The sequence below is a fragment of the Microchirus variegatus genome (genome assembly GCF_963457635.1).
Source record: "Microchirus variegatus genome assembly, chromosome: 2".
Lineage (NCBI taxonomy): Eukaryota > Metazoa > Chordata > Actinopteri > Pleuronectiformes > Soleidae > Microchirus > Microchirus variegatus.
The window spans coordinates 31558572-31584883 of NC_139803.1; the positions used below are offsets into that span (position 1 = coordinate 31558572).

The window sequence follows — 26312 nt, forward strand, 5'->3', positions numbered from 1 at the left end:
TGGCCTGTTTCAAATGGGCAGCAGAAAATGTAACTGGGTTAAAGACAAAATAAGAAAAGAAACCATGAAACACGATATGGACTGCGGGCTGGTCAAATTTTTCCCTGCAAAACTGAAAGTAAAACCATGTCTTTATAGTCCTTGCTTTGTGCACTGGCACACAGTCATGTTGGAATATAAGTTGGAACAAAGTTGGAAGCATTGAATCGTCCAAAATGTCTTGGTTTGCTGAAACGTTGTTTGTCCTTCGTTAGGGGCCTAGAGCCCAAAGCCTGATTGAAACACCTGAATTCAATACTTCACAGGTTAGGACAAATACTTTTGTCCATGTAATGTTGCAATAATAATAGATAATCACCTGAACGCATGAGCACAAACACATCCGTGAACTGAAGTGATCACTGAGAGACTCACCTGTGAAGATCCCATATCTTCAGCTCTTCACGTATCAAAGGCAGAACAGTTTGTGGCTCAAATCAACCGATACTTTCACTTAAGTAAAGTAGGATCGGTGCAGACTGGTGCTGCAGTTTATGACCAGGAGTTCTCATTTACAAGAAGAGCTAATTATGTAATAAATGCTGGACTCGTGGACTCATGTATCTCTGCAGTCACGTACAATCTGCATCAGTGGCAGTGGCTGTTCTTTGAAACAGGGGAAGCTCATTAAACAACAACAAACAATAAAGTAGAACATTCTGCTGCAAAATGTTGTGTTGGGCCTGCTTCTTGCTGTCGATTTGGGTGGATTGAACCTTTAAAGCTCAAAGTATTTAAACAGAAACAAAGTAGGATTTTTGTGGAATCAACCCCCCTCCCACATTTAAATTTGTGAAAAATGGGTGTGAACTGAGAGAGAAATTACAGTTTTAAAATCACCTTCTTCTTCATTTAAAAAAAACAAACTCATGACATGGCTTCCACTGAAGAGCAGCTGTCTTTCGATTCTGCTGTTGCTAAGTTCCAATGCACAGTTGCCCATCTGTTTTTAACCGTGAGATGCGTTATCTTGCATAAATACTGCATAACTTATGTCATACAGTATATTACTGGGACTTACCAATACCATATCACGTAAATTTTATTTATTTATTACTGATTTTTCCTTGTACAAACATTCTATGTAATGTAATTGCAATTGTAGTGTAATTGTAATTGTAATGTATTTGAACTGCTCTGACATCAACACAAACATTGCATTCTAACAATGAGAGCAATGTCGTACATGTTCCAGTCAAAAGATGCGCAGAATCATTTTGAACAGACTGCAGTGCAGTAATCCAGGCGATGCGTAATAAGCAAGGATCACTCATTTGAAAAGGATACGTTTTTTTACCTTTGCTGGTGTTTTCTCTAGCTACAAATGATTGAAAATTAAAGGAAACATGGTTGGTACTGAAAGACCTCAGTGCACCACAAACCAAGAACAAACCAGTCATGTGACTGTAATTCACAGCCGCCAAGATTCATTCATTCATTCATTCATTCATTCATGTAAACACTCTGTTCAGCCTCTGTCCTCTGCTGTTTCTACATGTTCACTCAGTCTTGTCCTGGGATCAGAATGCCAATAAAGTCTGTTCAAAAACAGTGTAGGCGTTGCAGTTCACAGATTAAAGTCAAACATACTGTCACGTCTCACAGTTCGCTTCACACCTTCATGTTGTAATCTCATGAAGACATTTTTTTTTCCTTTTACTGCCACAGATAGAGAGCAGGCTCTGTGTGTGTGTGTGTGTGTGTGTATGTGAATTCATGTTTTTAAATGTATTCCAGTGCCAGAAGTACACAAAAAGACAAACACCTCAAGCACCAAAAACTTTTCTGCAGCTTGTTAATTAAAGATTAACCGTGTGCTGCAGGCAAATATAAACAATGTATTTCAAAAACATATACATATAGTATTATTGTTATTCTTTAGTTTAGTTATTATTTAGTCTCGTTGGATGATAAAAGAAGTTTGTGTTTGCCAAAGAAATATTCTATCAAAACCAAAGAGAGCAATCAAACAAACACTGGAGGTTCATGCATGTATTTGTACAGACATAGAGCTGCTGCAGTACAGCTGTTTGTTTGTCTGGTTGATTCCAATGATTACTGACATGGCACATGGACTGAAATCACTGAGAAGCTCCGGTAATAATGACTTTACCTTTGCCTCTCCAAGTAAACCAACCCTAATCCAAATAAGGCAAAGGCAGTCTTTGTATGTAAGTACCTAAAAGTGATACTTGAGTAAAAGTACAAGTATGTTACTAGAAAATCTATGAAAAGTCTATGAAAAGAGATATGATATTAACTGTACTTAAGTATCAAAAGTCATTTTATGATATGAAATGTACTTAGGTTTTAGAAGTAAAAGTACAAGTATTGAAACCTAAGCCTTTTTTTTTCTTATTTTAAGTGCAACAGTTCCAGAAAATGCTTTGCTTTTGCCCATTTTTTCAGAATAGCTTTCAATATATGGCAGTAATTTACAGTTTACTGCATGTTAAAATAACGTATTAGCGATTTAAAAAGGAGAAAAACAAAAAGGTTTCAAATCACCATGGTGGCGAGTGGTGGTAGTGTAAAGACTAGAAAAGCTCTCTATAAATACAGACCATAATACCAACTTTTTCTTCTTCTTCTGATTTTATTTGGTAATAACAAGTAACAAAGAGAGTTAGAGGAAATGCAGTGGAGTACATGTTGCTAGAAATATAAATAACAAAGTACAGATGTGCATTTTGTACTCAAGTACAGTTACAAAGTATTTGTACTTTACATTATATTACATTACTGGCTTATGGTGTTGTAAAAATATGTAATTTGAAATTAAGGTGAGCTCCATAGAGGGAAAAAAAGGCGAAAAAGTGACCAGGAAAAGTTTCTTCCGGTGTCTGAGACTCAGTGTGACACTACTCATTGTGTTTCCTGAACGTAGCGCACTTCAGATTTCAGGGTCTAATAGAAACATAATTAAAGTTAGGCAGCATATGGAAACGCAGCTACTGCTGCTGCTGCTGCTGCTGCTGCTGCTGCTGCTGCACATGCAGAGCCTGTGAAAACAAAAATCATTGCACACACTGTTTTGGCTGAAGTGCAGCAGTTTTATGCCAGTGTGAAAGTGAAAAAAAGCTCTGAGAGGAGAGAAGAGGAGGGGCCATTCATTCACCTCTGTGAGACTCATTGTAATTACTGCATTGTCACAGACAGAAATAGGTTTATATGGACGCCGTTTAAATGGCCTTTTAATAGCATAGAGGGATACTTAGTGATTTCTAATCATTCCAGGCAGCAGCGGGTGTAATTCCGGTCCTTAATCAGATCTCATTAGCCGCTCCCCGTCTGCAGCGGTGATTTATATTGATCGTCAAGACTCGTGGCTGAGAATGCTGGAAGTTAATTAAGTGATAAACGAGGAAACAAATTAGTGAGTTTTCAAATGTTGGCGTTGGAGCACGAAGCAACTCCTGCTGCTGCCGTGAGGACAAACAACAAGGCACAACCTGGAGCTACTATTTTTTATCAATTTCTTTTTTGTTTGTTTTTTTAATTTAGCAGGGTTAAATTAACATCAGTTTAACATCATTTCAAGTCCGGTCCAATTATGTTCTGGAAGAGTGTTAAATTTAACTTCTTTATTGTTACCGTTCCAATTAAAGTGTTATATTTAACAGTTTTTCACAAAGTATTGACCTGTTGTTGTGTTACTTTAACAATAATATACTGTATTCACTGAATATCCATTGAACCTAATCATAATTGATCGGTTCATGTAGCACATTTACAACTCAAGTGGATTCTCACACAATTGTTGTAACTGTGTCTACCGACCTTGCCGACCTTGTTGCAACACAACCGAGCTAAAACAAAAGTAGCCTGTGGTTATGTCGGCGAAAGTAACTTGTACAATGAAGCATTAAGCCGCATCGAGACTTGTTACTTAGTTTAGACTTGGCCCTGTTGGGACCTTCAGAAGATGATTTACACTGTGAGTGGGAGCAAAAGCAGATAGAGACGTGTGTTGAGCAGGAAACCCTGCAGCCCTAAACACCTTGCTCCCACATTATTAGAGATCAGCTCACACACACTGTCAGACTGTTTTTCTCTCACCATCGCACAGGCACCTCTGAGGTTACTCTGACCTTATTGTCCATGGCCGCCTCCTGTTCCGGCTGCAGGTAAGAAGAAGTTACTGTGGGACTGAAGTCAGCGGAATGTGGGAGAAGGTTCTCACAAAGATAACTCTGTTAAGGGAACATAGAGACCGGAAAAACTTGAGCTTCTGATGTTGATTAAGACTCTTTGTGAGTAAAATAAAGCAGCTGTGGCCTGGGATGCAGCAGTGTTTGAGGCCTTGTTTATGCAACTGCACAAATGTTGGTTGATTTTCTAGTTAATATGTTGCTAAATAAAAGGGCTACACTGTTATTCATACTTTAAATTATGGAAAGATACAATTTGAAATAAATCTGTCTATTTAAGCATCAGCCAAAGTAAGGAGCTACAGTAGCTACAGTAATTGCACTTTTGTTTAATTTTTTTTACATCCAGCAAAATACCATGTAAAATATGGTATATAAAATGGTATTGCGAACACGTTGGTGACCATGTTTTTTTGTCCCATATTACGCAAGTGGATCGGACTCAACTCTCTGACTTCAGATGTAAATGGAATGCACCATTGCTGCTAATTGCTAGGAAGCTAAATTGGCAAATTTAGCAAAGCAAAGGCGTTTCTCAATGTGCACGTTTCTCTGTACTTGCGTACTCCTGTACCTGTGAAACGACATCAGCTGCTGCCCAAGTACTGTTCCAATTCACAAGTAGACGAGAAGACAAGTATGGTTCTCATATGAACTTTTCTCACTCCGCCCATTTTACCAAGTATGCATCGAGTGGTGACTTGCGCATACCGTACAACAATTGAAATGTAGCATTTGTGTCTTTTTGTTCCTCAACCTGGTTTCACAGAATTGTGTTGTACATTTGTGGCGTTTGGTGAAGTCCTTTAAAAAGGGCAGAAGCGGATGCCTCTGCAGCTGACAGGCAGCGAGAAGACAACAATTGGGGCGGTATCGGAGAGGGTTGCCGAGAACAAATGACGATACCCAGCCGTCTTGACTTTGTGTGAAAGAGTCACGGAAGAGTCCTGATCTATCACAGAGCTTCCTGTCAGAGCGTTGGAGGGCAGCGAGAGAAACATGTCTTGACTGTAGAGACGACACAAACCCTGCACTAACTCAGCGCTGCTCTGGCGTGATTCGGGCCCAGAGACAGCTCGATCCCTGGCATCCGGACTCCTCGTACCTGGCTTTATAAGGCCTCGAGCGATGCCAGAATCAGGCTATTTCTGGAGACGCTCTGTACCCAGAGAGCTTTGTTTGGACTCAGGCAGAGAACGAGATGTATGGCTGCCCCTTGCCACATGACCCCTCACTCACCCCCTTTCCAAATATCCCTCATGTCACTTATTAAATCTTTATTATCTATGCAGTCCAGTACACGGGGTGGGAGGAGGACACACATTCAGTTTTGTATCACTTTTCCTCTGCGATGGGGACAAAGATGATAAACAGCACAGAACGTTCTCCTGCTCTGGGTTAGAAAGCAGCTGTAGATCATTTTAATGGCTTGTTTGAACAAGCATGGGCATGGCATTGGTACAGCTCTGACTGAAGCCACTGAGTCTGTAAATAAATACATATTTGGCCACAATGAGACGTCACAAAATGCAGGTTAATTTGGGTTTTCAGTCAAAAATGGACCACTAGGTTTTGGAGCAGCTATTTGGACCAGCTCCCTCTGGATAATGGAAAACAACAACTCATACGATCATATAATTGTACATGTACAAGATTGCGAGTAGTCATGTGACATGGTGAGAACAACCTGCCCAAAATGTCCAGTGGGCAGCAGTTTTCTGGGTTTAAAAAATACCTTGTTCATGTCAAAGGTCAGAGGAAGGCAACAGCAAGTGAAGGAGACCATGCACAATACTCAGCAGAAGAACTCCTGTGACTTTATTATGTGTCCTCTGTACCTAATAAAGTGGCCAGTGAGACCATGGGCTCCCACGAGCTCAGGCTTTGTGCTTGTACCCACTTTTCTCCTACATGGATCCATTAAATCCACCCAATTAACTCTGATTGACCCCCTCCTACAACATTTATCGAGCATTCCTCCGCTCTGCAGCTGCCAATCAGACGTATAAGATGACACTCCAGCAACACGAGGGCGAGCGAGCCATTTCCGCGTCTATCTGTGAAACGGAATCCGATCTGACAGACAAACTGTGATTGATTTTCCATCAGTCTCGGCTAAAAAGATCGTCTCAGATGAGATCCTTCCTCCTGGGATCGGCCTCAGCTGTTGGATCGGAGGGCGGTGCATGGCTGCCGGCCAAACTTAATGTTTACACTAACATGCACAACTGTTCTGTACATAGCCACGGTGAATTAACGGTCCGGAGACGAGGCACTCTGGTGCACTGCTGCGATTACAGAGAGACAGGTGCTCATTGCAGCAGTGGGAAACAGGGCAGTGGACGAGGGGGGGGGGGGGAAGCAGGAGGCCTCCCAAACTGGCACTCAGGATTGAGTCTGTTCTGTCAGTGACACAGTAAAGTTTGTCTCTCACACTCTTCACTTGGATTAAATTGACAGCGTCTCCCGGGGAGTGTGAAAGATTGTGCCAGTGCTGAGAAGTTAAATGGTTTTTATAACACGGTGCACTGCAGTCAATCTTGTTATCAAGTTGTTTTTGCCAAGGAATTAAGTCCAGATAATCTGATTCTCCTCGAGCTGGAATGATAACAAAATGACTGCAGCCATCGCTGCGAGTATGGAGACTCTGTCATTCCAGCAGTTTGTCATAATAGCACGCATATTGAAAATGTCGTAGTTCTGAAAGGCCGTACGGGATGTTTCGGAATGGTAAAGCCCTGTGTTAGACTCGCGTTTGTGGCTCTTTGTCTCAATAAGGCGTCAAGCTTTGTATGAGGATAGACCCCGATATTAAGGGAGTCACATTTTTCTGTCTCCCAATCAGCCGATCGTACCCTACCATTCTACCCTAAGCAAAGTGTTCCAAAGAGTGGAACAGCTAGGGATGGTTATTTTGGTACTATTCACAACGGAAACACAACAAATAGATACTGTACTATACCAAACCTAGTCGCTCCACATAGGGTGCATTCACTCCAGCCCTTCTTAACCCAACCCTAGTTTGTTTGCTCTGAGCGTTCGGTCCGGTTCAGCTCAGAACGGAACACTGTTCCACCTAAAACCTTAGGTCTCAAGGACATTGTGGGTAAACACAACCAAAACATATGTGCTTCTAGACGATAGCCTGGGGGGAAATGTCTGAGCTGGACCGGCTGAATGTTGCAACCCCAAATCGTACCAAGTCTCACAACGTTCATATTGTTAATCATCGTCCCATTTCAAGTCAAATAGTCAATTAAGCAGGGCAAAAGCCGTGGTTACAATGTGATTGACAGCAGATGTCACACTGATTATTGTGTATCCAACCAATACTTGGTAGAATGATGACAGTGGTGTTATAGCGCTCTGTCGTCGTCGTCGTCTTCTTCTGACTTTTCTTGAAACAGTGCCATGTTTATGGAAAACTTGGAAAAAAAAAAGGAAAAAAGACAAAGATCTTATGGGGAAGGTTGTGTTTCTGTGTGGATAAGGCCTTACTCTCCTCTTACAGCAACAGGTGGTCAATCAAACGCTAGAAATTACTCTGCAGGATGATGTATGGCTGCGTCCTCATGTTTGAGCCCCTGAGAGAAAAACAAAATGACTCACTGGCTCTGAGCTACGAGGCTGCAGCAGCAGCATCTGAAGACTGTCCACTGTGTCCATTAGCACGAAGATGAAGCAGCTAATGAGCAGAGGGGTCATCTGTTCAGGTCTCTGGCAGACTAACACTTTCAGCACTTAACCTGGATCTTAACCTGAATCTCCTCATTAAACATCCAGCTGCACAGTTTGTCATTCAATAGTGTTCTCTATTCAGGAAACAAATCTGTGGAATCGTTGATCAATAACAACAACAAAAATGTGTTGCTTACGTCAGCTTTAATGGCTCATTCTGGTCAACACATTTCAGAGTCGTTATTTTTAGAATTTGCATATGCAGCTTTTCTTCCCACATGAGACCGCCGAGTCATTAATTACGGTCCGAGCTGAAAGAAACGGTGCTCCACAACTGCTCCGGGCTTTGCGGGAAATGTTTATCCAGGTTGAAGGCCAACGAGATAAGTTTAAGGAATGGGGATAGAGTGAGGAGATAGTCGGAGTTTCTGTTCTGTTTCCAGTGAAAACACAAGTGTGTGCGAGCCCCGCGCAGTTTGGAATAAAAGACTCACACTCCTCACTGACCTTACATTGAGAGGGCGGCTCGTGTTTTTCATAGATAAACTCATGAACAGAGCTTCATTGTGTAAAAAAACAACAACAAAAGCAACATTTCAAAACAGAAGGTAATTAAAAAGCAGCAGCAGCAGCAGTGTGGTCACCTCCTCTCACCACCAACTCACAAAAACAACACTATTTTCGAATTGTATTCATTTGCTTTCATGAGGAACGTATCATATAGATACCTATATATAACTTATATGTAACCACCAAACATCTCTTTTGTTGACGTGTTTGGCTTGTGTGGCCACTTTATTAGATACACCTATTCAATTCAACTGCTCATGAACACAAATATAATTTTTCTTGTTCCTCACTGACAGATTCACATGGAGCAGCGGTCTCAAACTCTATAAAGCTCCACCCTGATATCACACCGATAGGGTAACACTTTAGATTAGGGAACACATATATTAACCATTAACTAGGTGCATACTAACATGCATATAATTACCATACTATCCCTTTATTAGTAAATATTAGGAATAGTCTTAAATCATGTTGTAATAGACTAAGGTTATGAAGAATAAGGTGTTAATGTGCTTAATGATTACTAATAAAGGGCTAGTATGCAACTTATATATGTTAGTAAACATATAAAATACTAATACAGAAATAACTTCATTATCAGTTGATGAAGTGGTGGGCCACATGAAGTCCATTGGAAGGCTGCATGTGGCCCGCAGGCCGCCAGTTTGGGACCTCTGACATAGTGTTTCAAGATTCAGGGGCCACGGTGGCTGAGTGGTAGAGTGAGATCGACATGCTGATGTATCCCTGCATGGGAAAGACACTTAACCCCAAGTTGCATGTGGCGGCTGTGCTGGCAGCATGTGAACGTGCGAGTGAATGGGTGAGTTACCATTAGGAATATACAGCTACACTGTGTGAGTGGAATGTTCTTTTAGTCAGGTGCAGAAATGTTGGTTGTAAATCACTTTGGCAGTTTGCCCACCGAAAATGCCCCACTCATCAACGATGCCGTGGAACGTTGCCAAACCGACTCTTGTGCGCAGCTTTCGGGAACGGACTTGACACCACTGAAGAGGGATTAACTGCTTTGCTCAGAAGGCACATCTGCAGCAGGAAATAATCTGGTCTGAAGTGGGTGATCTGAGCTACAAGCAGGGGTCAGTGTGCTCGGACGATGCCCCCGGGCTCTCTGCAGCTGTCCGCGTTGGCAGCCGATGGCCGTCGGGCCGCTGGCAGTCCCCAGTGCTGTCAGATCAAGTCAGTAACGATCTCCTGGAAGCCGTTCAACAACCCAGAGCCATCAGTCAGTGGAAACAAAGGCCTGCCCACAGCACGGTCTGGCCCCAGAACGCAGCCCATTCATCGCGAGGGAGAAGCCGGAGTGCCGGCCAAGCCTTTCATGGACGGAGAAAAGGGATCTGTAAACCAAACCGTGCTCAATTAAGGCCCCTGATTCGCCAGGGGAGATAAGGCATAATCAAACATCCGTGACTGGGCTCTGTGCAAACAATGTCAGGATGTGTGAGCCCCGGAAACATTCGGTCAAAGTCAGCTGATAACTCTCAGACTCTCCTCCACACACACACACACATATCTGTGCTGCTATTCTTCTCAGGACCCTGGACATGTCCCTGTGCTCAACACACCTGGTTCACATGGTCAGCTCATCAACAAGCTCTGCAAAAACCCTGGTGATGACCCATTCGTTTGAATCAGGTGTTCTGGAGCAGGGGAAACATCTAACACATGCAGGGCAGTGGTATTGAGAAACCCTGGCCTAATTGCCCCAGAAGAATAATGTCATATAAGGTGCCATATGTAAGAATGTTGCCAAAAACAGTTACAACATTCAAATTCAAAATACCAAGGTCTTTTAGGTTTCGTTTTTCTGACGTAACTGGCAACCCGTGGTTGCTCGGCAGCTGAGACTCTACTGACTGCAATGATTGGTAGACATGATTTTAAAACATAAACATGATTTGCAGTCTGCAAAATATTTTTTAATGCAAATATTTTGTCTGTACTGTTGTTGTTGGTGAGTTCAGTTTATTATATGAACATTATTCCTGAGTCTCTGTGACATATTAGGAGGATTTTACGGCCAGTTGCTTTAGGTTTATTACATAATGCACCTTTAACTGCTCTGTGACTGATGTTGATAAAGGGCCCCCAAATGTCTTATTTTGCCGAGGGCCCCATAAAGATTTGTGCCGGCCCTGGTTGCAGTTAATCAGTTTTTGTCAGACTAACACAATATCTGTGTCATGACAGCGAGCCCCTGTGTCAGAACACCTGCTGATCATCACGTCACGTTGTACGAGTGCGAAGTGCGTAACGCAGAAGAAGACGTGACTCGCTGTAATCTGGATTAAGCGAAGGCAGCCTGCATGTGTGTGTTTAAACCTGGCAAGGACAGATTCTGTTCTCTCAGCAGCTGCGCACGAGGAAAAACCCACAGATGAATCAGTGAATCACTGTAACCCGGCTGAGCTACCGTCTGTTGATTCAACAGCTCCACCTCTGGATGGCTTTATTACTGACAGTCACTGATTTAATCCTGCCTTTGTCGGAGTACAAACAGCTCTATGTCATCTTAACGTGGCTCAAAAATGATTAGATTGTGATGAATGGACACTTTTAAAACGCCTGTGACTCATCGTTGTGAGGACCTGCCGTCAGGAAGTGACCTGAAATCTTTCCATTGCTCACTAAAACTGTCGAGCAGTCTGAGAAAAACACGCAGCCAGCCCTGATTTACAGGCAAATACAAATGATGTATATGCGTCAACGGGGAAATAAAGAGGTGATTTGTCTTGTTTGAATCAATCTGGGACTGATGCTTCATTAAAGCAGACACATTTAATTTGATTTCATGTGGGTGAGGAAAGAAGCAACTTTAGAAAATTGCATTAAAGAAACTTTACTTTAATGAATCACTGAAATTTGCATCACTGGAGTTTTAAAAACATTGAGGGTCATGGAAACTTTTAAGTAGCCTTTATGTCTGAAGAAATAATCTAAATTAATTTTAAAAATTAGCTAATAGAATCTTTCATCGTCTTTGACATTGGCTTGAACCAAATTCCTTGATCCCAAAAGGATAACAGTAATTTAAGGTAGAAAATGATTTTATTGTGCAATTATCATTCATATTAATACTTGTACATAAAGTCTTTGGAGGAAAGTAAGTGATTAAATAACAATTAAAATGCTATATACTATATACTATGAAATTAGCCTTTTTTCCCATGTCAGTGATCATTGAGACACAACAGAAATATATCATTTATTGTTGATGACATGATTTGTAAGAAAAGTAAAAATAAAACAGGGGAGAAAGAAAAGACAGTTTTCCCATTAAGTTCATTCAAAATAATTATTATTTGTGTTGCGTTTTTGCACCGTTGCTTTAATAATTTACATATAGTTGAATTTTTTTCAAATCAAGTAAACAACTCCTCGGCTAATTTCATGTTGTCTTCTAAATGAATTGAACCCTTAAAACCTGTTGTTGTTATTAGTTGACGTTACTTATATGTATATAAAAAAAAATCACGACCACAGTGAATCAAAACGTCTTTTTCACCCCCATTTTTTTGTGCTAATTTATTTTTGTGCTTCATTTTCAAGCAGCAGATGGTTTTTCCTGGGAAACTGTGCGGCCAGAACTAAAACGAATATAAAAGTTTTCATAAACCGGCTGCAGGTTGATTCACTGCTCACATTATGGACCTTATATTTATAGAAGTCTACCACTGATTATTACTTTTACTGCGTTAGAGCTGAAAATCGCCTGCAGGTTCTTCTTCTTCGTCTCCTTCTTTAGCTCACATTTGGCATCACTTCCAACCCGACAGACGTATAAAGCCGTATGTGTCCTCTGAGTGAGTCACCGGCACTTGGGCACCTTTCATCTGCTGCCTGCTGGTTAAAATACCCACCACCTCGCTGTGTCACATGGATGAGATCTCAGTGGAGAGCGCACAGAGGTGCGAGTTAGCAGGAGGCGGCTGCTTCTCTCTGTGAATCATCATTTCACCTCCTTGCCTGCTGATTCTGACACTCTGAGGTGTGTGCGTGCGTGCGTGCGTGTGTGTGTGTGTGTCTTTTCCAGCACAGACACGCTTGCTTCAGGAGCTTTTATTTTGGTACTTCCAGTTACCGGCAGTGTGAATTTGCATATTAGCTAAATGTTTAGTTTTAACCCAAAATATTTATATTTATATTTATACGTAGCTTTTAGATTTAACATTTAGGAGTAACATTTAATATTTAGATTTAATTTATTTAATACATTTCTAAGTTAACAAATATTGTAAATGTGCTAAAAAAGTGACTTTCAAAAACTCACACCACTTTTTCAATCATTGTTTGAGGCTAAATGTGACAAAACATTACAGTTATTTTCCTCATGTGCTGCTTTACAAACGCCGACCCCGTACAGTTCACTTGCAAGCGAACCCTGGTGCACGAATAGCACAGAAACTTTAAAGGTGCCATATGTAAGAATGTGGCCAAAAATGGTTGCTACATTCAAATTCAAAATACAGAGGTCTTTTAGGTTTCGTTTTCTGACGTAACTGGCTACCCGTGGTTGCTCGGCAGCTGAGACTCTACTGACTGCAATGATTGGTAGACAGTGGTAGGTGGCGCCGCATGCCAAAACATGATTTCAAAACATAAACATGATTTGCAGTCTGCAAAATATTTTTTTTTAATGCAAATATTTTGGCTGTACTGTTGTTGTTGGTGAGTTCAGTTTGTTATATGAACATTATTCCTGAGTCTCTGTGACATATTAGGAGGATTTTATGGCCAGTTGCTTTAGATTTATTACATAATGCACCTTTAACATTAAAATGAGGTTAAAAAACAACAACATGGTGACAGTTTCTGTATGGAAAAATAAACCAAAACAGAAAAGTCTCCCTGTGATGAATTGTTATTCAGTGCACTTGTTCATCCGAAAATGGCAGCAGCATGATTTTTTGTTCCGCCGCTGAGAGACAACGTCTTTATGTGACGTCTTACAGGCGATAATGAGGAAAAGAAACGAGATATTTAACTGTGATGAAGCGACGTGATTGCTATTAACATGACTTGTGCTGGTAAACACAAGCTGCTGAAAGTCCATAAAGACATTCATCATCGCACATGGACCGAGGTCACATCAGTCGTCCTGTCTGGGTCTTTCGGGAAAACTGAGACTTGTTTTGGCTGATTTGCTCAGAGCAGGAAGTCTACGCTGGTTACCAAGACGCCTTTTCACACGGGCCGTCATCCCACTGTGAGTCTCGCTGGCTGCTGAAATCCCATCAACGGCCTGTGTGAGTCTCAGAAATGACAACTCAACAGTCGCTGGCATCTTCTCCTCGTCCTCTCCTTTCTCCTCACGTCTCCGCTCAGGAAGAATTCCTGGCAGTGAATGTGATCGGAACGCAGGCGGCTAAACCACAGATAGGAAGCGATTGTTTTTACAGTTGTCCCACTTTGCATGTGAGCTCACAACCACTGTCTGTCCCCTCAAACATCTGTCAAATATCTAACACTGTGTTAATGTCACCACTTCAGAAATAAGAAACTCAAGATGTCTTTCCATTAATTTGGGCTGATCCTGTTTTGTTGTGTACAAGTCCAGCTGGTGTATGACTCTGACTCTAAGGTGTCAAACTGGCGGTCCGTGGGCCACATGCGGCCCCCGAAATCGACCCCTCAGTATCATGTCATAATGAAAACATGGCCCGCTAAAGAAAACAGACAGAATATAATTCTAAATATATTTGCCAGCAATATTTTCATTTTATAATACTACATATAATAACCATATTTGGTTGTAATTATCACATTATTAACATTAAATATATACATTATAACATTATTGTGAAATATGCGCCATTCCATTTCAAAACGAGCGTTTTTAGTTTGAAATTCTGCAGAATATGATCATGAATATCTATAATATTGTGTTGTAATTTTGAGCTCATATTGTGTTGACAACAACGTCCTTTCTATTGCCGTCTCTGGCCCTGACTGACCTGTGCCCACTGTGTTGAGTCACCATGGCGACTGGCACAAAACACATTTTGAAAAAAATAAAATAATCATAATCATAATAATGACAGTTGAATCTGCTGCACTATGCTGTGAAAACATGGGTCTTTCAAATGGTGCCAGAACGCCTGTGAAGCATTGTGCACTGTACAAATGTGAGTGGCAGCCCACAAACAAATATTACAGGCCTCCTCCTCCTGGGTTAGGGTTAGGGTTAGGGTACCATGAAACCATTCTCTGGAGGTTTGTGGTTGAAAAGAGAGGAACCAGTGGCACTTAAGATTGATTTGACTTTAATTACCCAGGATTCAGTGGGTCCCAGTGATCCAGGATTTCTGACAAACATTCTGCATGAGCTTCATCTGTACAGTGTAGCCTGTAGAGTTTAATCTAAAGTAACGTAGTACAAAGTACAATAAGTGAAAAGGAAGAGTTGGTATTATGGTCTGTATTTATATACCCATTCACAGGCTTCAACACAGGGTTAAGGGTTAAGTGTCTTGCTCAAGGACACATGTAGACCAGCACCACAACAGGACACACCTCTTTTTATTCCACTTTAATACTTATCATATTTTTTATTCATATTTGAATGTATATATTAGCATTTTAGCTCAATAGCTTCCAGGTCATGTGACCTAATGACTCCAAATGAGTGCAGGACCATGGTACTACACTGCCTCATCAGGACACACCTCTCTCTTTTTACTCCATTTTAATACTTCTCATAAATAAATGTTTTAATGTAAATATTAGCGTTTAAACGGTAATTTGTTGATGGTCCCTAAATGAGACCACGGTCGTTAAGGGCAAAGGGTCAGACATGAACAAGCCGTCAGGGGGCGGTGCTATCATTGGACATATAGACAAATGTATATACATATACTGGTGTCCTTCCCTCTATAAATAAATATATAAATCTACTTACATATACATGCTTATACACAGTGTATGCCTGTACTTATGCCTATACACAGTAAATCTCTCCTGTTTCAAGGTTAAGGCTCTTATTGTGACACATCTGGAAATATTAAGTCACTATGCCACTTCAGCTCGTGGCATTGTTGTATTATTTTGTTGTAATTGTGTGTTTTCTTTTGAGAGAAGTGTGTGTGCTGATAATCTGAGCACTTTTGCAGAGAACTGATTGGCCAACTGCCCGAGCCTGTGCTGGAACAAAGCCCACTTTCCCAATCTCAGATTCCTGTGACTGCAACATGACTCTTCCAAGTTTCGTTTCTGCAGAAGGGAAACTTAGCCTCTGTGCAGCCTTTATCCCAGCTATCTCAGTTCAGTGTTTCTTTTCTGGTCAATGATTATCCAATCCATGCTGAGCATCCTGGTTATAAAGAGTCTGCAGTGGTGATGCCTCACTAGAGAGAACGTACCATAAACTGTTCTTCCTTGGATGCGTGAAGACGTGAAAACATGGCACAGGGACAGGTGAGTCTCCTCATGATCCTTTTACTGTTTTGTTTTTTTTTATCCTTATTTGTCTTTAACCCATTTAAATGTACCGTTTTTGACCAGGCGTGTCACAATTATATGTATTTTTTGTCTAATTTATGTCATGATAACTCATTTCATTTTGTCCACATGGCATTGTGAATGATATAATGTCCGTCATGTGTTTGCAATGTACCACACTAACGCCTTATTGTCCAATTTGAATAATTTATTAACAATATGAATGTGACAATGACCAGTCTATTGTAAAAAATTGTGTTGTTAAGGTTTAGGTTGGTTTTTCCATGACAAAAAACACCCAATGTGGGCGGAGTCATGGCTGCACGAAAACTTTGTTTTACACAAACACACAAACAAGTGACCAGTGACTTGTAAAGCAGTTGTTTTCGGTGTAACTGAATCATTAGAATCAGTTAATAAAATAACATTTGTTCAGTTCTTCCTCCATGACCGAAGCACACACTCTTACAGTCTGACAGTCACTGGACTGAAAAACCCGAAACCCTCTGTTAAATATTGAGATTTTAGACATTTCCCCTGGTAATTGTTGGAGATTAACGCTCGTTTTTTCCGATTGGTAAGTGCAAGACAAACACAAGAGCGCAAGAACAAACACTGACTCAAGTGACTCGCACACTCAGATCAGTTCAGTGAGTGACTCAGCTGCTCTGGTGTTTTTCCTCCTCTGGCACGACTGCAGGACGTCACATTTGATTTATAGTCAAGATCCCCCACCGTCATTGTTTAAACTGACTTCAGTGTGAAGTTTTACTGCGCAATTTTTATTTTTTACTTAATTTTCAGTTTGACCACAAAGTAAGGCCTGGAGACCTGATCGAGATCTACCGCGGGGCTTATCAGCATTGGGCCGTTTACATTGGAGGAAATGAAGTGGTTCATATGGTGACTGCAAGTGAGTTGTAGCTTTTTCTCATGACTATTTTTAAAATGTACAATATTTACAGAGACTATAAGAATGTGTCTTAAATCCTTCTTTTTTTCACGCACAAAAACAAATGAATTTTCACTAACTTTCTAAACACGCCTGAGCAAAAAGGAATGAAATTGTTTTTTTTTGTGAAATTAGGAAATAAGTCACAGTTCACTTTTTATGAACAAAACGAAAAAAGACGCTCTAATTTTGTGACTCCTGCACAATTATCGCTACTTTATATCATGACTAAAAATGCGATTTATAAAATGAAATCATAACTTTGACTCAACATGTAAGAAAACCAACAAAACCTCATTTTTTAAAAGTCTGAATATGTGACCTACAAACACACAATCTCAGGATGTCCATACAAGGAGTTGTGTATTATTCCCACAGCAATTTACCATGGCTGTGTGTTCCTCTCTGGCAGATAACGGGTCGGGGTGTTTAGAGCTGCTCTCGATACTGGATACTGACAAAGCAGAGGTGAAGCGTGACAAGCTCCAGGAAGTGGTCAGCTCCGACAGGTTCATTATCAACAATCTCCTTGACGACAAGTACGAGCCTCGCAAGCCTTACGCCATCGTGACGGACGCCTGCAGCATGGTGGGTCAATTCTTGCCTTACAACGTCGTCAATCGCAACTGCGAACACTTTGTGACCAATCTGCGATACGGCAAACCACAGTCACGGCAGGTGGGTGTGTATATATGCATGTGTGTGTGTGTGTGGGGGTATATATGTATATATATATATATATATACTGATTTTCTCTCTGAGTAAAGCAAAATGTAACAGATGTAGTTTATAAACTGTTTATTTGGTGTGGGGAAGCTGTTTATTCAAAGCGATGCACAGCCATGTGTGAGTCAGCACCTGGATCCTGGACCGTCTCAGTCACACAGATTTAACACGGCCGATAAGAACCAGATGTGCTGCTGAATAAATTGTGATAAACAGGCGATGGCAGTGCATTTACTGTCAAATTATGGTTTGTTTGTCTTTGTCTAAAAAAAAAAAAAAAAAAAAAAAAGAAGATAAAGACATAATTCCAGCCTGGGACCTGGGCACAAATTTTTAGCTACTTAACTATAAAATCTACTCCTGCTAAAGTGTGTGATATGAGTAAGACGTCCTTTTCTGACTGCAAAATGAAGCTTGTGAAGCTTTTAATCTCACACACCAAAGTCATATTAGCTCGTGGGGGGACATGCGAGCTTTGGGCTATTGAGTCGCATTAAATAATCTGAACCACGGGTTTTCACATGCCGACATTACAAGACGCCACGTTTGAACTTGGTAAAGGTGGCAGCGGTGGATGGACAAACTATTATGTGCCTTGAGGTAATATTGCTGATTTGCTTTCAGTGGAACAAACCCTGTGTAATTTTTCACTCACGTTGTCAATGAGTTTCACTGGCTCTTTATATGTATGAGTGTGTATGCGTATGCGTATGTATATGAAAATTGAACCGAACTGTGTTTGATGTTAAATCTTTTCAGCTGACTTCACATTTGTCTTTTGCAGGTTAAAATCGCAGCCACTGAGGTTGCCGTTGGCGTTGGCGTTGGCCTCTTAGGTGTAGCAGCGTTGGTGGCTTTGGGTGCCGCCTTGTTCTCTGGCTCTTCCGAGAAAGAAGAGGAGGAGGAGGAGCGCAACAACAGGACAAGACAACACAACAGTCGCGGCAGCAGGAATCGTCACCAGTATCATCACTATTAGAGTCCACTCGCATTCACTACCTGTACAAATCATTTAAACTGTTTGAAATAAGCTATTAAACATAATGCAAAAAAAAAAAAAAAAACTCTCCTAACTCCAAGTGAATGTTTAAAAGAACTTTATTCTTGATTAAAAGACACAATTATCTTCTCTTTCATAATTAAATCAAAAGTCATAATTCATTATTGGCATGGAAGTGAAAGTGATCTTGTAACATGGCGCAGAGTCACTTTTTCACAATTCTACAGCCATAAAAACGACCTCATTATCTTGATGGTCATAAGAGGGTTAAAGATAACATGCAGTGTGGAAAACAGTCCCAGGGGCCCGGGCCAGTAAAGCTGCTGGCAGGTGGGGGCAGCTGGACTCATCTGCTGGTCCAGAATCAGCACAGCAGCCGGCATTGTTCTTGACGGTTACTGCCCGAGAGCTCCATGAAATGTGGGCCGGGCTGTGAAGGCTTGGGCCATGGGAACAGTTCCAGAAATAATACAGGCTCACACTCCGCCGCTTTATTGTGGGAGACGGAGAGGACGGCTTATTGTGGCTGATCATTAGAATCTGAGTCGACTCGGTGTGTCAAATGTGCGGTGGTGATGAAGCATCATCGCACTTATAAACATGAGCTGTCTTCACCTGGTGTCCTTCCTCTTCTCCTCACCTGGTGTCCTTCCTCTTCTCCTCACCTGGTGTCCTTCCTCTTCTCCTCACCTGGTGTCCTTTCTCCTCACCTGTTGTCCTTCCCCTTCTCCTCACCTGATGTCCTTCCTCTTCTCCTCACCTGATGCCCCTCCCCTTCTCCTCACCTGGTGTTGGCTGCAAACAAAGAAACTCCAATAAAACGAGAAAAAGAGTAATTTTGTAGTTTGCCAGATTGATAAAACCGCGCTCAAACACTCCCTCTGTCTGAGCAAACAAATGTCATGTAGTTTCTGTTTCCCAAGGACCAAACAAATACAGAAGAGCAAGGGTTACACAGTGCAGCTTTAAGTCACAGTAACAGCACTGTTGTGAAGGAGACTCTGGGACAACAGCTACCTTTAATGTCTGTGTCTCTTCAGGATTTATGGTGTCCCCCTTTGCAGGCTGTCAGCGCTAACATCTCCTGTTCGAGTTCCCCCAAAAAGAAGGCAGATGGAGGGGAGGTGGCGCAGTGAAAACCCACCCCCCAAACTTCTTCTATTTGGTACAAAGATGTCATTGAGCCTTGTCTTTTGCACCTGCTCGAATCTTGGGAGGATGGCAGAGGCTCTTCCTGTGTGTCTGGGTAAAAAAAAAAGAAAAGTCAGCCGCCTCAAAACAAACTCAACAAACGGCATTTAAGGAGAACTCCTGCCGTGCCAGATAAGTCAACAAACCAGGGCCAGGAGGAGGAGGAGGAGGAACCAGGACCACATAAAAACAGAAAGCCAGTAGGACGTGGTCTGGAGGAGGTGGACCACCCTAAATGTGAGGTTTTCTGGACGCTGTGTTCCCGCTCAGGTGGCAGCGGCTCGACCAAATCTCTCTCCATGCGCACAAAGAGGGAAGTGTCTGAGCGAGACAGAGGGAGATTAGAATAACAGTGCGTTAATGACATTTGTGTCACGAAAAAGAAACCCCCGCCCCCCCATTATGTCTTGAAATAAAGAGGATAAAAGGAGCGCGATGACTCGCAGTGAATTCTAAACAGAAAACAGCGACGAAGACACAAAACACCAGCAGCTCAGTGTCCCATTTTTACGGCCACTGTATGTTTCACGCCGCTGTAGCTACACTCTCCTGAGCTTTTCAGATAGTGGGCTCGTTTCATGAATTAGCTGCAGTTCCTTTAAGGCCTTTTTTCGCCTCGACTTCTTCACTCGCTTCCACTCATCATGTGGAGGCAGCAGGCAGAGCCAAGGCGAAGCTGGCAGCGAGGGCTGCAGAAAAGAGACGCTTTGAAGACGACTGTGCTCGCAAAGCTGTGTTTTAAAGTTGGACGGCGCATCAGAGGCACAAGCAGCTACAGTGCTGCCTTTATAAGGGATATACTGTACATGCATATATATATATATATATATGTGTATGTAAAAAGCTGGTATTGCAGCATCTAAAGAAGAGCATTCCGTTCAAAGTCGGTCAGAGCGAGGCAAAACATCTTCGGCCTCGCTCCGAGTCCTCATTATCCTCTGGATCCCAAACACAGAGCAGCTTTCAGAGGAACAGAGACAGAAACAGAGGCGAGCCGTAGTCTGAGAATAATCAAATGTGACGCCATTTCAACTGATATTTACACTACGTTCGCGGCTATAGAGGCCGACACTATCGCTTACAGAAGAAACAGAGGAATCGCTTTAATTCCCTTTGCCCTCTGTGTCCTTGATGTGTATATTTTTGGGAAAGTGGCGTTTTTCCTTTTCACCCAAATAGTCAAACAGGAAATGGTTGAAAAACAAACCAAAAAACGCAAAGTTTCAGGTAAAGTTTAGTGTATGTGCATCATCAACAGGCCCCGTATCAAATGTTTGCATTTTGCGGGGCCACGTGGTGGATGTAGCGGTTAGCACTCTTGCCTTTACAGCAAGAAGACCCCAGTCATTTTTGAGTAACACTTTCGATTAAGGAACACATAATTCACCATTAATGAGATGGTTGCTAACATATACAAGTTGCATACAAGCCCTTTATTAGTAATCATTAAGCACATATTAACACCTTATCATACATAACCTTATTCTACCTTTATTATGACATGAATTAAGATTTTTCCTACATAAGTTGTTAATACCTGCTTAATTTTGACTATTAAAGGGGTCGTATGTTACTTAAAACAACAGTAAACAGTAAACAAACAAACAAGTTTTTATTTGGTTTTGACTAACTGTAGAAAAAGTCTACACTGGCTCTAAAAGACTCATGAAACGACTGAGTCTCCACTGGACTCTGTGAGACTGTTAAAAGCGAGATTGTCTTCTTTTTCCCGATGGGGTTTTTCGGTGCTTCGCTGGCGTAACCATGGATTTGAACGCTCAACAGGGACCATCCATCTTAAACCACGTCCACGTCCAGGCTGCTGTGTTCCCTCCTGTCTGGCGTCGAGCCACGGTAAACTGTTCCCATATAAAGTCTGATGCATCTGTTTTCTACGACTGTGGCTCGGCCTGAATCAGACAAACTGGAAACAAAAAAGCAAAAAGCTTTTTTTATGCTCCTTCAGAACGGACCAAAAGCCTCGTCCTGAAGAAGCTGTGGCTGCATCACAGCTTTAACTGACTTTATTGAATCATAAATCATAAACGGTGCCTGGCAAATGTATTTAAACACACAACATGTTGGTAATTATCCTTTTTTTATGTTTCTGCATACGTAGATCAACCCTTTAACACCTGAGCTTTAAGGTGTCCATCTGGAAAAGAGACTCTCCAGAATAACTTACTTTTTTATTGAGGAAAAACACTTGCAGTTGTACAACCATGTACAACAGATTTGGCGTGGTGAATTTAAAATGTGAACAGTGTTTGTCTCAATGTTCAAAAACAGGTTTATTCCAACTCTCTCCTCTCTGATCCGCCGGCTTCCTGCTACGGCGCGAGAGAAATTACCGTAATAACCACACGTTGGCGATACCACACTTCAAATGTGCAAAAAGCTATCAGAAACTGTTGGTGTAGGAGCCAATGTGGGGTTAGGCTTTGTTTGGGGTTGTTTTCGGGTGTGACTTGTAAATAGTTAATGTCAACTGTTGGCCTTAAGCCTTTGATCGAATATGTGCGGCTTTGTAGCCCTTTGTTGCTAATTTAAAGGATACCATGGACACTTTGATATCTTTGCCGGCTATGATACAAAGAGGCATTGGGAGATATGTACTGAGAATATCTAGCAGAGTTAGGGCTTGTGTGTCCGTTTTAGCTGTACTGTGTTAGGTGTAATAAGGTTTTTTCACAACTTGGAACATCAAAGGGATATTTCTATGCGTCGGTGATCCTCTACAGGCTTGGATACATGTGGACACAGGAATGTAACTTGGATGTACGGCAAGTGGAAATAAATGTGCAAACCCTTCATACGACTTTCTCTTGCCTTCGTGATTGATGAATTAAAACAGTACCTACGAGTCAAGGCCATTGGAAACTTACTACAGCTGAAGACTTTCAGTGGCTTTGGAATTAAGTGTACGTTCGCCACTACAGTTGGCGATTGTTTTGGTATCACAAACCGTTGCGTAATTACCATCTGCGATGAGCTTAAATTATCGATATTTACTGTTGTTTTAGTGGTTGAATGTTATGCTCGAGCCCAGTGAGACGGCTCAAGTTTGGTTTATAAAAAGGTGAATTCAGTGTCGTGCTCAGCCTTCATCTTCATGCATGCAATCAGGTCACCTGTGGCAGGAGCAAACCTGCTCCCGATCCAGTCATCAAACACCTCTACTTATTTCCTGGTTCTCCAGTCGCTCGTCGGCAGATTGACGCAGACGTCTGTGTGGTACACCGAAGATGTGGCAGTTCTATCGTGTGCTTGGTGATTTTCTTGTGTTCTGCTTTTTGTTGACTCCAAAAAAAAGCCTGAAGTTAAAAAGCCCGAAACGAAAGCAAGAAAGAGTGATGATCCGCAGAAAGAATCAAAACACATGCATCGACAGAAATCTATTACTTCTACAACTGCACATAAAATACATTATATAAATATATATATACAGTATATAGTGTGGCGTTAGAGAGTGGTCTGAAACTGAAACTCAAATGACGTGGGGGCCAATGAGCATCTAGTCTGGACAATTCTGTCATTACTGAAATTATGATGATATTTTACAGCATTTCAAAGTAAAAGTGCTTTGTGAAGTCAAGACGCTTAAAACCAGAGCTGGAAAGTAACGAAATACATTTACTCAAGTTACTGTATTGAATACTTTTTTTGTGTATTTTGTATTTTTTAAGTACAATTTAAAATCAGGATTTTGTATTGACTCAAGTATTGCACTTAGTTACTTTATAAATCCTATCCGTTACTGAGTAAAAATAAAAATTCAGCACAATGAAGACCTACGGGGGGGAAATATACACCAGAACCAGTGATTGTTTCCTCTCGAGCGACCGCCGCCGCCTCCTCTGCGCTCACACAGATGTAGAGAGGTGAACAGGAAGTCTGCACAGAGACAGGAAGTCTCCACATGCGGTGTTGAAAGCACGCAGAGCAACAACAATAACAATGTAACCATGTTACCCTCCCTGCTCACAGCACGGACACAGCACTGTGTTATTACTTCCTGCTGTGTGTGTGCATGTGTTTATTTCCTGTGTTAATGATCCCACTCTCTTTCACTTTCTGTTCATGTAAAATTACTACCGCAATGATGAGAAAGTCGCACGTGAAAAACCAACATCAGCAGTAATTTCACTCACGCCATTACAGGAAGTCGGCGGAGAGGAGAAAGTTGAAAAAATGTGTACAGATACATTTCCATTGTTATGGCCTGTTTTTGCACATTGAGATCTGAGATCTTTTGCAGATTGAAATCTGGTGTTCGTGTACAAATCCAGTGTTTTTTTCTCAATTAAAACGTTTTGTTTTTCTTCATTTTGAATTGTTAAAACACTATTTGAACGTGCAGTAAATTGTAAATTACTGCCAGACATTTAAAGTTAGAGCAAAGCCATTTTAATGTAATGATATTTGGTTGTGAAAATGTGTGTGTGTGTGTGTGTGTGTGTGTGTGTGTGTGTGTGTGTGTGTGTGTGTGTGTGTGTGTGTGTGTGTGTGTGTGTGTGTGTGTGTGTGTGTGTCTGGTATTTCCGTATTTTCCTGTTTTCGTGTCAGTAATTACAGTAATTAAAGTGTTTTTGTCTCTGCATGTTCGGCCGAAGACTTTTTTTTCTTTGAAAAATAGCCGCGGCAAAAACACAAAAATAGCGTGCACGTGTGTCCGCGTGAAACGCATTGTTTGCATGAGATCGTCGGAAATGAGGGAAACTGCTTGTGTGTTTTTCTCCCTCCATAATTCACACACACACACACACACACACACAGAGGACACGATATCAACACACCAGCCCTAAACTATTCATGCTTCCTCTCGTCTTTGAGGCTTTTTTCTTAAAAGATTCACCAGTGGAAACTCTTTGAACCGGGCCTGATTTTTCCTTTTTTTCCCCACTCAGTGCTGTGAAGCAGCATCAGAGCTGTGCTTCACACTCTGCTTTTATTTTTCACATCCTGCCTCCTGCTCTGATCTGGCGGTGATGTCATTCCCTGAGATTTCCAGCCAGAGTCGCACGTACGCACACACACACGCGTGCACACACATACGGACATCAAGGTGACGGGGAAACATCGTAACTGTGGCGACGAGAGAAGAAACAGCAGCTCACGAGTCTTCCTTTAATTATTCACACGTACTATACATATTTATATTTATGTGTGTTGTTTTCAGGTGTGCATGTGCAGGGCCGGCTCAAGCCTTTATGGGGCCTTAAGCAGAATTTGGTTTGGTAATTTGTTGAATAATCTTCTGAATTATCAATTCATTATTGTGTTTTAAACACACTTTTAGTGGCAAATCACACTTTTTTCTCGCACGATTTAATATTTCAATATTAATATGTTGATTTTCATGTGATTTTAGTGTCTTGCGCTTATGCTGCGATTTTCTTTGTGTATTTCAATAGCATTGAAATAGAAAGAAGAAATCAGAATTCTGAGATTAAAGGAAAAAGTCAGAATTCTGAGATTAAAGTCAAAATTTTGAGATTAAATGAAAGGTCAGAGTCCTGGGATTAATTTTTTTTTCCAAACTTTGAGATTTAAGAAAAAAGTCTGACTTTTGAGAAAAAAGTCAGAATACTGCGATTAAAGTCAGAAATCTGAGATTAAAGGAAAAAGTCAAAATTCTGAGATTAAAGAAAGAAGTCAGACTTTTGAGAAAAAAGTCAGAATTCGGGGATTAAAGGAAAAAGTAAAAATTCTGAGATTAAAGGAAAGAGTCAGATTTCTGGGATTAAAGAAAAGTCTAAATTTTGTCTGGGAAAAAAGTCAGAATTCTGAGAGAAAAAACGTTTTATTTCAAGTGACTTCAACTTCTACCAAAGTCATTTTCTGGTAACATACTTGTACTTTTACTCAAGTATCCCTTTAATAAGGTATTTGCATACAAACAAAATTGAAATGAGCTCCGTTGTCTCAGACACGAGCGAGCGGCCACATTTAGAAGTTACACACTGCAGCTTTAAATGCCAGTGATGATAGAAAGCCTCCCTCCATGTCTTATAACCCAGTCCTGTCACTTCTGAGTGTCAAAATCTCCTCTTTTCCACATTTCTACGATCCTCACACACACATTTGAGTTTGTGAAACTTTTTTTTTTTCCTGTTTTTTTTCTGGCGGCGCGTGATGAGCCCAGGGGGATTACTGTCATAGCCAACCCCAATATTATAGAATTACAGTCAGACAGAGCGACTCCTGGTGCTGCGCGGACAATTACTCTGCGGCCTGGATCTCAGTGGAAAAGGCTGCATTAGAGAGCGAGAGAGAGAGACCTCACGAGCTGGAGAACAGGGGAAGTGTTGGCAGATAATCTGTCAATAAGCAACCAAAATAAAGGCAGCGGGAGCTCAGAGGGGGTCTGACTGCATGTTATAAGAAAGTTCCCCTCCATGGAGAAACACTACACCGGTGGATTTGCACAGGAACATTTCTATCGACTCCGAAGAGACATTCTTTGGCCTTTGCTGTGGACTCTCCGCCGCTTTGATGTTATCTGTGAGCAAACTTCTTCAAAGGCTTTCTCAATCTGCAG

The 26312-nt window shown here is 41.4% G+C and overlaps 1 protein-coding gene across 1 annotated transcript; it reads left to right on the forward strand.

Annotated features, from left to right (window-relative positions):
* Nucleotides 1-15741: 15741 nt before the first annotated feature.
* LOC310938378 (phospholipase A and acyltransferase 4-like) lies at nucleotides 15742-18621 on the forward strand. Its single transcript, XM_083902871.1, has 4 exons — nucleotides 15742-15878; nucleotides 16707-16815; nucleotides 17267-17532; nucleotides 18365-18621. The coding sequence occupies exons 1-4, from the start codon at nucleotides 15864-15866 to the stop codon at nucleotides 18557-18559; spliced, it is 585 nt and encodes a 194-aa protein (XP_083758997.1). The 5' UTR covers nucleotides 15742-15863; the 3' UTR covers nucleotides 18560-18621.
* The last annotated feature ends 7691 nt before the right edge of the window (nucleotides 18622-26312 follow it).

Coding starts and splice junctions, on each gene's coding strand:
- LOC310938378 (XM_083902871.1), top strand. Junction 16,816..17,266: donor GGTTCATATGGTGACTGCAA/GTGAGTTGTAGC, acceptor CCTCTCTGGCAG/ATAACGGGTCGGGGTGTTTA. Junction 17,533..18,364: donor GCAAACCACAGTCACGGCAG/GTGGGTGTGTAT, acceptor TGTCTTTTGCAG/GTTAAAATCGCAGCCACTGA.